At 36.5% G+C, this 13,937-nt stretch overlaps 1 protein-coding gene across 1 annotated transcript in view; it reads left to right on the top strand.

Annotated features, from left to right (window-relative positions):
- LOC107686135 (homeobox protein cut-like 1) overlaps positions 1-13,937 on the top strand; it is a 150,420-nt gene that overhangs the window by 95,422 nt on the left and 41,061 nt on the right. The window contains exons 9-11 of the mRNA XM_016482994.1: positions 10,031-10,079; positions 11,222-11,326; positions 12,369-12,557. Coding sequence (XP_016338480.1) covers positions 10,031-10,079; positions 11,222-11,326; positions 12,369-12,557 — 343 coding nt within the window. The remainder of the gene's footprint in view (positions 1-10,030; positions 10,080-11,221; positions 11,327-12,368; positions 12,558-13,937) is intronic.

Genomic DNA, 13,937 nt, shown 5'->3' with positions numbered 1-13,937 from the left:
CTCCTGGGGACTTTTACAGAGATTGTGGCAGGTAAAACGTTTCCACTCCATTAGATTTCTTACCTGCTTCTCATCCTGGTGCCTCAGCTTTCTTTTATTAGCATTAGCTTGATAACTTGTAAGATGTTAAGTGGCATTATTATTTGCAAAATCATTGGTTATGATTTTGCTGCCGATATAAAATGAAACAACATTGTTGGTGTCACAGTGAATTTAATGTGCTGTTTATTGTATTTTAAAGGCATTTTGGAAGCCATTCTCATCACTTTATTTGCATGAAGGAGAGTATATTGCCATTTTCTTTTCTCTATATTTTTATTACTGTATTGTTATTTATAATGTATTGTCTATTCTTTGTGTGTGTGTGTGTGTGTGTGTGTGTGTAATTGAATAATTGAACACAAGAAAATAAATTAAGTGGTTTTCTATATAACAATGCATAAAAATCCATAAAAAACAGTATTTCCATGCATATTAAATATCATATAATAAAATTATAATTGATTTCATACTATAATACATAAAATCCAATATTTAAGTGCCTGATCCAAAAAGTGCCATTTTTTGCATATTGTGTTCGTTTGTGTATCTATATAACTTTTAAAAAATCTTTTAAGTAGTTTCAGAACAAATTTCTATGTAATTTAATGTGTGTGTATGTAATATTTTCATGATTATGCACTGTTATATAGAGAATCACTTAATATAATTTGTTCAATTATTTTAAAAATATTATCTTTATTATTAATTAACATTACCCTTTTAAGCCATTTCAGAGCAAATACATAGATGTCAATTTAAAGCTATATATTAAATGCCATCATTTCATCAATATTTTAAGCGTTTTGCTACTAGTAGGTGGCAGTGTTTTTTGGTCTATATGCTGTATTTAGATTTGTGCTTTACATATCTGATTTTGCTTAAGTCTGTAAAGTCTATAATCCAAGGCTTCGTCGTTGTCTTGTTGTTGTGATTGTTGACTTAATGAGGTTACGTGATTCTGTGCATGTGTCTTTGGTAGGGGATAAAGGAATCCCGCCCCCCATCTAAGAGCCCTTTCCTGGCCTCAGGGTTTTTACATGCTCTGTTAACTCAGTTCATCCACAGTGATAGTAGGTGGATCTCAACGGGAAGCTGTGCTGAGACGTCCGTGTGCGAGTTTTGCGTAGTTAAATAAACATAAGAATGTGTCATGCTCCACAGTGCTCCAGTAATAAGCGAATGAGAAAGGAAGTCCCTCGGCGGGCAGTTGTTCTGCCTTTGATGCGGGCGGTTAGCTCTGGGTGTTCAGCAGGTATGGACACAAAATCCATAACGTTGATCGATCATCACCCATATGAACCGTGGAGATGTTTGCAGTTTGCAGTCGTGCTTATTGAAAGACTGCATCAAATAAAATGGAATAACAATTCAGTGCATGCTATTGCAAAAAAAAAAAAAAGTGTGATTTCATAGCTTTTCCATCTAAACCTTACAACTTTTTTAGTCTTTAAAGTGACTTAAGATAAAGATAAAGTGTTTATCTGCTGATGTAATCTAGGCCGTGTGGGTGGAGAAAACTAATATAAGTCATTGAAATCTCAATTTGTCATGTTTTTTTGATGGATAGGAGAGTTACTGCTTGTTTTTTTTTATCCAGTTTTCACCCTTTTAACATTCAGTTTGTCTTTAACTAGTCAGTCCAGTAACATCATTCCTATTTTTGTCTCTCATATCCCTTCCTGTCGTCTCACCCTCCCCTTCCTCTTTCTCTTTTTTAGTTCAGTCTGAAGGAAGGATGGTATCAGCTGCAAAGAGAGTGTGTATTTGGTGTGTGTGTGTCTTGGGTTCAGGGTGAAAAGAGGAGCAGGGTTCAGTCGAGCGTAATAATGGAATGCTTCAATTCGCTTCGCTGTTTGTATGTGACCTCTCTCTCCCTTTCTCTCTCTCTATCTTTTCCCCTCCCCCACTATCTCTCCCCTCCCAGACGTGTTCACGGTGGAATGTCCGTCTTTCTCACAGGCCCGCGAGGTGTCTGTCGTCCCAGCCATCTATCTTGTTCTCTCTCTCTCTCTTAGGGCTCTGTGTTGTGCTGAAATTTTAATCCGCTTCTTTTTCTTTTCCAGCCCAGACTCTGCTCTCATCCCTCCTCAGGACCTCCTCATTAACGTCCTGCCAGCTACAGTAACTACAGCTGGCACAGACACGGGCATCGGCCCATGCATGCCCGCACAAACACACGCCAGTGCTGATACACAGTCGGTACCTTCTTTTTAAATCCTGAGGTGTATTTTAAGCATAATAAACTTCGGATTTGGAGTTCATATTTAACCTAGATGTCCATATTTAACTTATGGCATTTATATTTAACTCAACTCATTTTTATTTCACTTAATGTTTTCATATGTTCAAATTACTGCCTTTAAAATGTAGTGTTGTCGTCATTTTTTTACTTCATGTATTTATATTTAACTCAGCGTTTTTAACTCGTGTTCCTATTTTGCTCAACTTAGTCATATATAACAGATTGTTTTTATTTTTAACTTAATGTTTACATATTTAACCTTAACTTAAAATGTTTGAATTTTTTTTGTCTTATTTAACTCCTTTAAATGTAACTATTAACTCAACCTATTTCTTTTTATTAACAAATATTGTATGTAATTCAATATAATTCATATTTAACTATTTTCTTAGTATTTAAATCAGCTTATTTGTATTTAATTTAACATTTCCATTTTTACATTTATTTAACATTTTCATATTTAATTGAAGAACTCCGCATTTTCAATGTAGTCGTGCTTAGTGATCATATTTGAATGTTTATGTATTTAATTACAATTATTTACATTTAAATTAGCTTTCCGATTTAACTTAATGTTTTTATATTTAACTCATTTGCATTTTAACAAATAGTTTTTGTAATTTAGTCAGCTTATTTGTATTTAATTAACCTTAGTATTTAAATCAGCTTATTTGTATTTAATTTAACATTTCCATTTTTACATTTATTTAACATTTTCATATTTAATTGAAGAACTCCGCATTTTCAATGTAGTCGTGCTTAGTGATCATATTTGAATGTTTATGTATTTAATTACAATTATTTACATTTAAATTAGCTTTCCGATTTAACTTAATGTTTTTATATTTAACTCATTTGCATTTTAACAAATAGTTTTTGTAATTTAGTCAGCTTATTTGTATTTAATTAACTTTTTCCATTTTTAATTTAACAAGTCAACATTTTTGTATAATTTTAATTTAATGTATTTGTGCTTAATGTTTTTGTATGTGACACTAGATATTCAGCTTTGCCTCAACATTAAGATATTTAACATTCACTTAGATTTTCATATTTAGCAATTTGTCATATACATACTTAACATTCTAACACTTATCCCTGTGTTTTTTTGTAGTAAACAAAGCAGAAAAATACATTGAGTTTATTACCTCGGGCAGTTTTAGCAATCCCAGGGCTTCGGGTTGAGTTTGTCGTGCTGTGTGGCCTGTTGTGCTTGTTCCCAGCGTGGTTAAACTCTCTCTGGTTTCTCCTTGACTGAATTGGAAAGGAACAACATGCAATTAAAGTTGTTTCTCCCGCGCTGAAAGTGGCAGGTTGGGTTTTGCAGTGTGTCCTTTACGAGACAAATGGGCAGTAGATGGGGAGCTTACAGAAATAGCAGCCGTGTGTGAGGCCTGTGGAATTGTGTGCGGATGTTGGATCGCGAGCATGCGTCTAGGTGGGGATGTGTGCATGTGTTATAAAGAGCAAGAAATGGAGAGAGACAGAGTGAATTTCTGTTTGTGGTTTATGTGGGCTTGGCGTGTGTGTGTGAGATGTAAACCGTGGAGGAGTGCACTGGGCCAGTGAGCTGGTTCTGGCATGCGAGAGCTGTGCACACGAATTTCATCGGCTCTTGGTGACATGACAGTCCCCACGGGCTCGTGGCGACTGCGTGTTCACTGTGAACATACCTTCAGATCCTTTTGTCTGTGCGTCCTGTGATGTTACATGCACTGACTCGGATAAACAGTGCAGTTTGATTCCCCTCAAATCCAGGCAGAAGAGCAACGTCAGGCACCTCTCAGCCTTTTTTCGTCTCCGCATCCAGCGTGTTTTGCTTGACAGGGTCTCTGCTGCGTTGTTGGTTGTGTGACATTTCAGAGGGTGGATTTTTGCTCTGTCTGATCCATTTGTCTGTACTCCCATCAGTCTGGCAGGTTTTGAATTACTGCAGGGAACACAAAGGACCTCATCCTACCCACCTGATTTATCTGCACAGATCTACGCTCGCCGGCTGAGTGCAAAGAAAACATTTCATCTGTGTCAAGCAAGACATTTCACCGTCCCAGAAGCTCTTACATTGTTCGCTGATATTTCCACAGTATTGTGCAGATGTATTATGCGGGTATATAGCTTTTTCCAAATAGAGCTCGATACACTATAGTACACTAAACTAAAATGAATAGCTAAACTAACATCTCTTTTGCTTATACCAATGGTTATGGGATTCTAAACCATAAACCTTGAGCATTTAACTTCGTTGTGAAATTTGACCTGCACTGTATTATTTGTGGTATAAACAAAAATGATACCTCACATTGTGTGGTTTGTAGAGGAACGATATACTGATACTTTTCCAATAAACCAATAAACCTTGCAGTTTTCATCTGGCTGTCAATAAAACCGGTGCAAAAAATCCCATAACCAGAAGTCGCCAACCAATATTTGTGGATCAAAATATTAGAGATTTGGTGGTGGTGTTGTTTTTTTTCAGGGGCCAGTAAGAACCACCTTTAACGACCACATAGTGACACTTTGCAAGTTTTGGAAAACTGTAAAACATATTTTCTTCTTATTTAATATAACGGTTCAGTGTTTTCATATTTATCATTTTATTTTTGCTAATTTTTTTTGTGTTTGACTTTATATTTAGACTATTTGATGTTTGGATTTAACTCAGCATTTTTTAAACTTTTCATATTTATCAGTGTATTATATGCATAGTTAATATTTTTACACTTAACTTATGGTTAAGCATTTTTTTTCTAAACCACAAACCTTAAGTATTAAACATCGGTATGTATTTTGACCTGTAATATTGGTGCTGTGATACCTCTAATCATGCAACTTGTACGATCTTTTTGGCGATTAAATGGGCGGGGGAAAAATCCCATAGAAGAAGGTAGCCGACCAATATCTGTGAATCCGGATATTATAGAGATTTGGGATATTTTAACTCTGGGCTTGTAAGAAACCATTTGGAAATCCCTAGCAACACCCTAGCGACCATTTAGGCTTAGTGTTTCCTTCAGAAATTGAAGGAAAAACTATTATTGGTTCGGTTGAGTATCTCATTATAATGAAATAACAGGTAAATCAACATCTTTAGTATTTAATTTACTCCTGAACAAAACTCTTGAAAACTCCTTAGGAGATGATTATACACCTGTGTGATTGCTGTCGAGAAAAATTTGGGTCGATGATGTTTGTTGTTTTGAGAGTTAGTCAGGAATGGCACTTAAGAGTGAGATTTTTTTTTTTATCTCCTGGAGGTCAGGACACTCAACAAGAGGAGAGAAAAATCAAATTTTTGTTTTCTTACCACCCCAGCCTTCAAAAGGTTAAGAGAGGATGGGAGGACAAAAAAACCCACCAGGATAAAGCCTACACTGGCTCCATAAGATAGGGGCCAAATGGAGAAAGAGAGCAAAATGGAAATCTAAAGGGCTAAATCTGTGAAATGTCGTACCAACCCAGGGGGATTTGAGCCGCAGCAGAAACAAAGACACTGGAGAGAGAGCGAGCGTGAGTGAGTTTGAGCAAGACGGGAGAGAGAGAATCGCCTGAAAGAGTTGAATTACAGCCAGAGGATGCATGTAACCTGGACCTCTCTCTCGCTAGCTTCGCCCGAGCGCCGAGTTAACCTCCCCTGTTTCTGACAGCAGTGCTGGATGGAAAAGGTCAAAATCAAAGCAGCTGGTTCTCATAATTTATTAGGCCAGAGACGACCAAATACAATAATCAAATGCAGTAAGTGTTTAATACGCTCTATTCATCAGCTGTAGCTCATAGAATAACAAAAGAAGTTGTGTTTATGTGTTCCACACTGTTATTTCTTTGGACTTTCCCACATTGTAGCGTGTTCATATGTAGATGATGAAATAATCTGAATAAATGATCTCGCAGATAACCTCTGGCCTCCCGGTTCGAGGTGATGAAGAACATGCTGGATTTGAAGGTTGAGCTCCAATGGGAGTTACGCATGTCTCACGCAGTTCTCGTCCTTATCTTTTCATCTTTAAAGGGGACATATCATGGAAAACGGGTTTTATTTTTTGGTCTTTTGAAAATAAATTTCAATGTAGAACGTTGATGCACTCTAACACGCAAACCTCCCACTTGAAGCATCTGTAAAAATGTTACAAAAATTGCTACCAACAGTTCACGAGAGGTCAGCCAATCACAGCAGAGCTCATTTGCATAAAGAATTCTTGAAGATACAGTAGCAAAAACAGGCTGTTTATATGTAAGGGTCAAAGAGTAACACTAAATTATGATTGTTTTCAGTGCAAGAAACCTTACGTAAGTGAATTCAAGGAAAGAAATAAAATACTATGAAAGTGTCGAATATAGCCCCTTTAAGGTCATCATTTAATGTGTTTTTACAGTGGGGTCCATAAAGGAGAGAGTGAACATGAGCTGACGAGAGCAGAAACGAGAGGAGATTAGGTTATGCAGGTTCACAATTGTGTGTGTGTTTGCGAGAGAGTGCCTCTTTACGCTGTATTTAAGAGGGATTGTATTTTTGTATTCTGTGCCATGACGAGATCATGACACTGTTAATGCATAAAATAAACCTCTGATCTGCAGTCTTTAGGTTTAAAGGAGTATTATATCCCATAATTCCCAAATCTGTGATGATCTTACGTTATTTAATGATTTATATTTAACTATTTGGGTTTGGTAAAGCTCAGAAGGAAAGAAGCTAGCTAAATATATGTTAAATAATAAATATCTACATTATTGAACATTTTCGTTTTTAAAGTTGAAGTGAAATTGCAATTGGCTATATTTAGCTTCCTTAAATATGCTGGTTCTTATTATGAGCAATTAATCTGGTGCACATAATATCACATTTTAAAAATTGCGGGCTATTTTAATAGCTGTTTAGACATTGTTTTTAGTGCCGTTCTGGTGTGTAATGCCCATTTTTCACAATCCTATTAATTCCCAGTGGGTATCTGGTGCACATAATATCACATTTTAAAAATTGCGGGCTATTTTAATAGCTGTTTAGACATTGTTTTTAGTGCCGTTCTGGTGTGTAATGCCCATTTTTCACAATCCTATTGATTCCCAGTAGGTAAAAAAAAAGTCCCGTTCTACTTTTTTCTTGTTGAATATCCTGTTTCACTTTGAAATGTCACATTAAAAAAGTAAAATGGGTTGCAAATGGGTTTTCACTTTGATGTTAGAGAGCCATCATGTAATTGGAGTGAATAATTGGGTTTCAATAATAATTTGAAACATAGTATTTTCACAGCGCTCTTCACTTTTTTTTTAGCCACAATGAAACTCCAACGCTGCATCATCCATGAGATGACACAGTCACGCACTTAAAAGTGCGCACAAAGATGAGTTAAGCTCATCTGAATCATTAAACCAAATCGCCTCTAATTAAGCTTGGCTGTTGAATTAATTTCAGCTGTGCTTGACTCCTCTCAGTTTGCAGTCACATGGTCAGAAATGTCAATGGGAGAACCGTTCGAGAGGAGAATACAGTGGGTGACAGCAATAATGCAAGTGCTTTTATCAGATTAAGGGCTCAGTATGTGGGCTAACAAGTTTCACTTGCTTAAAGATTATGTGTTGGTTTAATTTTTGTCGTGTCAGATCCAGCTACAAGCATTAGATTTGCTGCTTCAAGTGTGAACACACATGAGTTTGTTAAAGGCAGTGGTACAGAAACAGCTACTGTAGTGGGTAGTAACCTAGCAGTACACATGCTGTAACACATTATGTGTGAATGTTCTGAGTTTAGTAAAGACTGTTTTACAAAATCAAGCAAAAAAAAATAAAAAATATAGATTAGTTGAATTTGTAGCCTAGCGGTTAGAATACAGGCTACAACACATTATCATGTGTGAGCTATTTGAGTTTGTGGAGATTGTGGTTCAGAATCAAACAAAAATGGCTACAGTACAAAGTACTAGCCTAGCAGTTAGCACACATGCTACACATTATTGTGGGAATGCTTTGAATTTGGTTAAGATTGTGGTTTAAAAAATGCTAGTAGAGTAGTACAGAAACATTTGTTGTTAGCACACCAGAAACAACACATTGTCTTATGAGAACACATTGAGTTTGTTTAAGATGTGCCAAAATCAAAACAAAAACAGTTGTGTAGCCTGGCCGTTAGTATACTTAACCACATGCTAAGTATGTCGAGGCAAAACATCTAATAAAAGAAAATTAAACACTTTAAACTATGTCATATGCAAAAGGTTATTAGTCAGAATAGCAGCAAATGTTTGTCAACTGAAAAAGATACTTTTTGATATAATGATGGCGGTAACACAAGTATAAGGAAAGGACCAATTCTCACTATTAACTAGTAGCTTATTAGCATGCCCATTATTAACATATTGGCTGTTTATTAGTACTTATAAAGCACATATTATGCATGACCATATTCTACATCCCTAATCCTACCCAATACCTAAATTTAGCAACTACCTTACTAACTATTAAAAAACAGTAAATTAGGTGTTTATTGAGGCAAATGTCACAGGGAATTGCGGGAATTGGACCTTAAAATAAAGTGTGACCATTATGGCTAGCAGCTAGCTGGACCATGCTAACCAGCTAAACCTTAAAGGGATAGTCCACCCAGAAATGAAAATCCTGTTGCCATTTACTCACCCTCAAGCTGTTCTAAAAATGGATGAGTTTCTTTCTTTTGTGGAACATAAAAGGTATTTTGAAGAATGTTGGTAACCAAACAATTGATGACTTCTATAGAATGGATAAAAATGTTATGGAAGTCCGTAGGGATCATAATCTGTTTGGTTACTCACATTCTTCAAAATACCTTCTTTTATGTTCCACAGAAGAAAGAAGTTCATGCATGCTTGGAACAGCTTGAGGGTGAGTAAATGATGATCGAATTGTAATTTTTGAGTAAACTGTCCCTTTAATTCCTCAGCCTTGAAATTGGATTTGGATCATGATGTTTTCATAAACTTGTTTCCTAATTTTAATAATAAAAGTTAATTTAACCCAAATAGTTAGCATGACTTTTTGTATTTTTTTTCCTGACAGAATGTTTGAAAGCTGTATTTGAGTGACCAAACTCCACTCATTTGAGTTGAATGTTTAATGGGGACATACAGTACTGTTAACCTTTATTGAAAGCAGTTGTGTTTACACACCTAAGCCATGCCATTTGATGAGCTGAGCTGCGCGCTAGCAGAATTGAGAATATTATATCAGATTAGTGTGCATTAAAAGGAGTCTGAGGCCTATATTAGTGTAATCCCTCTGTTTTAACCTGGGCTTGTCCATGTGGCTGAGCCGTGAACCCACTGCTGGGCTACACAGCTCACAGTCCATCGGATTACTGTGAAATCGAGAGGGCTTAATGGCCCTGCGTGCGTGCGGTAGTGTGTATGTGTGTTTGCCAGTGTGCATACGGGTGAGTGTGCAAGTGTTCACATGCATGACAAGGGTTATGGAAGTCCAACTGAAACGGCTGATCTCTACACAACAACACACACATACCCAGATGCTTTCATGATGAATGCTCTCAGAATGCATCTAGCTGCTCGTAATTGCATATGCACACATGCAAGCGGCCCAGAAGTGAGGCAAGATGCTGATTACCCATTTTATGTTGATGTGAGGTCTTCTGTTCCACCTGGTCTGTTCCTTACGTGACCCATTTTATTGCATTGCGTTATGTTGCATCATTGTGTTTCACTGCAACAAACCTGGGCTACCGTTTCCCTCCTGCCTGTGTAAGTAATGTGCGCCTTTATTTTTCAGGGCCAATGAGATTGAAGTGGTGATGACAGATTTGGAAAGAGCCAATCAGGTAAAGGCCATATTCCTCATGGAAAAGTGACTCGTATTTCTATTGTATGCAAATCTAAGACACAATAACAGCTTGTTTAGGTCTTTTATTAATATTGCCGGTCTAATGGACTCTACAGAAGTTGCTGTGCTAGATTGCAAATTTCTTTTATTAGCACACAACTTTATTGGAATTCCAGATATCCCAATTCCCTCCATCTGCTTTCTTTTTGGAAGAAATCCATCATTCCCTTGCACTTTTTCGAGCTCTGAGCCCCAACGGCTAAATCTAAATGGATATCAGATCTTTTATGTGATGCAATATAAAGAATCTCTTGTCTTTTTATTGGTTTTGTGCATTTCTGGGATTTTTTTTTTCAGCAGTCTGTCATTTACTGACCTTATGTGTTTGGGATAGCTGATCTGTAGGAATATTTTATTTTATATTATAATATTAATTTATCTCTTCCTGACTTATTTCTTGCTAACTTACTCAAAACTCCCATTTTTTTCTGAATGTCTCTGTTTGTAAACACTGTAAAATCAGTTTGCTTGTCTAAAAATGATAAACTAAGTTTTTGAAAATGTAGGGCAAGCAATAAACAAACACTCGAGTATAAAGTTTATAATCATTGTTTTCATTAGCATTATTATTCCAATCAACAGAAAAAAGAACATTTGGTAAGACTTGTTACGTAGACACTTAGAATAAATTAGCGTAATTAAGCTCGTCATTACCATAAATGCATAAAGATGGTGGTGTTGGATTCAGTGCATTTAAAGGTTGAATGCTTTAAGCAGCTTTTACAATACATTTAACTTTTGAAGTCTCATCGTGAATCTAGCCATTTGTCTTTAGGTCAGGCATCCATTATAGGGCAACAAATGAATTAACACCACAATCTTTATTTAAAATGAACTCTGCATGATTTGCATATTCTGTGAATCAACCAACCGTACATACCTTGACACACTTTAGCTTGAATACTAGAGCACTCAGCCAAGTAGGACCCATGTGAGTTCAGTTAACATTTTTCAGCCCAGCCATAAAAAATAGGCCTGTGATCTCTTAGCTCCCAGTCTTCTCAGCGTTGGTTGATATTAAGGTTATGTATCTTCGACTTGGGCAATTTTTAACCCATTTGTTCTGTTTGTGGCCCACAGAGGGCCGAGGCGGCAGAGAGTGAGGCCGTGAGCCTGAGGGAGCAGCTCAATTCAGCTGGCAAAACCCTGCAACCATCCAATCAGATCCAGAAAGCACCGGAAGTAGTAAGAACTAAACTCTACATGCCTGTATTGTAATGAAATAGGGAGGATATAGGAGGGATGCATTCACATATTAACGCTGTTATAATATTGAGATTAATCAATTAGGGCTGTCAAAAAATACTTAATCAGGATTGATATCAGATTTGTAAATTATTTAAAAAAAACTTTTTAATGCATACATTAGAAGCATGAATGTCTGATTTGTAAATAATTGTACAAATTTTTTTAATACAATGCTTAATATTCTTAATGCATTACGCATTCGCAGTGCCGTTGCAAGTAGTGTAGGCAGTTTATATTTGCAGTATAATTTATTATATTATAGTGAAATATTTATTAATTTATATATTTTTTGTCTTTTTAAATATATAAGTAATTGTATTTTAATATTAATTTATTTATAATGAATAAGTAATGAATAATGGATCAGTACATTATGAAAAAAATCTGTCATTAATAAATGTTAACAGCATTAAATATATGAACAATTAAACAAATAATGTAATACTGTATAGAAACTATAGGTAACACTTTAGTATAGGGACCAATTCTCACTATTAACTAGTTGTTTGTTAGCATGCCTATTATTAACATATTGGCTGTTTATTAGTACTTATAAAGCACATTTATTCTAGGCCATATTCTACATCCCTAATCCTACCCAATACCTAAACTTAACAACTACCTTACTAACTATTAATAAACAGCAAATTAGGAGTTTATTGAGGCAAAATTTGTAGTTAATGGTTTGTTAATATCGAGAATTGGACCCTAAAATAAAGTATGACCAAACTATATTTATAATTATTTGTGAAGTTCATTATAAGGGTTTATGAATATAATGCATTTAAAATATTTTTATTGTACTTTGCACAGTATATACACTCTTAACAGTGCAGGTTCATTTAAAAACAAATTTGATACATCATACTACTTCGCATCACACTGCTCAAGAACACAGACATTTGCCTTGGCTAACAGGAAGTGTTACCATTTACATTGTCTGTACAGCATTGTAAAATGTGTATATTTGTGTGTGCAGGACAAGTCTCTGGAGGCGCTATCTTGCAGCAGTCTGGAGGCAGAGCTGGGTGCAAAGGAAAGGGAGGTAGAGCGTTTGGCCGAGGACGTTCAGAGACTTCAAGCCAGTCTGGCCCAGCTCAGCGAGACCTCCACCAATCAGATCAGCCAGCTCGAGCAGCAGCTGAGCTCCAAAGAGGCCATATTAAAGGTCAGTCAGACCAACTTATTAATGAAAGACATTGGTAATATATTAAGTAGAGCATAACTTAAGCTTTGATCATGTGTTTAGATGGTTAGTAGTATGCAATTAGTTAGTCCTGCATTGCATTGTACTCCATTTCTGTGGTAAAATTGCTGTGCCATACAGCCTTCTTTATTTATGTATAAGCATTGATGTAGAAGCGCCGCTCTTTAGTTGGCTAAACAGCTGTAGCAAGTACAAGTGAAAGAGCCTGGTGGGTCATTATGGAGCAGCGGCCCATCTAAAGTCACATTAGCACTGAACTCCAGACATGAGCTGTTTCAACTCGACATTTCATGTTGGATGAAGCGAGTGGTCCTGCTCGTGGCAGCAGTCAGATCTCTGCTCTGCGGCTGCAGGACAGGCCTGTAAATGTTGCAGCGACTCACATGAGCCATGTGACCCATGTAGTGAATGTTTAGAGTTTGAATGACGGCTGGTTGGATGGCAGGAGACTGAGCTGAGAAGAAGCCATCGCTGAGCCTTACGCGGAGAGACTGCTCTGAACTGGCCTGCCTGTAGCAGACTCAACTTCTACTGCAGAATCTGAGCGTGAGCAGTGCCGGGAGATTCATATAGAATAGTGGTTGAGTGAAATGGGTTTTTTAATGGCTGTTTCTAGAAAGTAGAATGGCTGATGAAAAGCTGAAGTATATAATACCCCTAGTGAAAAAGAAATATACTGAAATGTATTTGAAATACATCTGATTCATGCTAAGTATACTACAAATACATTCACATATTTATGTGAATGTACTTAATAAAAATACCCTGCAATTGTACTTTTGGTATACTAAACTGGTATACTTAGTCTGATGAATTGGAACAACAAATTTTGTACTTAATGCACTTTAAAGGGTTAGTTCACCCAAAAATTAGGCTGTGTTTTACTCACCCCAGAGCCATCCTAGGTGTATATGACTTTCTTCTTTCAGACGAATCCAGTCGGAGTTATATTAAAAATTGTCCTGGCTATTCCAAGCTCTATCATTGCAGTCAGCGGGTGTTGCAGTCCAAAAGAAGTGAAATAAAAAGCACCCATCCATAAAAAAAAAGTGTCTCACACGGCCCCGGGGGGTGAACAAAGGCCTCCTGTAGCGAATCAATGCGTTTTTGTAAGACAAATATCCATATTCAAAACGTAATAATCACTTTAAAGGGGTCATATGATGCTTTTTTAAAGATCATTATTTTGTGTATTTGGTGTAACAGAATATGTTGACATGCTTTAATGTTCAAAAAACACATTATTTTTCAAATACTGTACATTATTGTAGGTCCTCTATGCCCCACCTCTCTCAAACGCTTCGTTTTCTACAAAGTCCCTCCTTCCGACAAGCACAGTCT

This window comes from Sinocyclocheilus anshuiensis, unplaced genomic scaffold, assembly GCF_001515605.1.
Source record: "Sinocyclocheilus anshuiensis isolate Anshui unplaced genomic scaffold, SAMN03320099.WGS_v1.1 scaffold437, whole genome shotgun sequence".
Classification (NCBI taxonomy): Eukaryota; Metazoa; Chordata; class Actinopteri; order Cypriniformes; family Cyprinidae; genus Sinocyclocheilus; species Sinocyclocheilus anshuiensis.
This window is presented reverse-complemented; position numbering and strand designations above follow the sequence as displayed.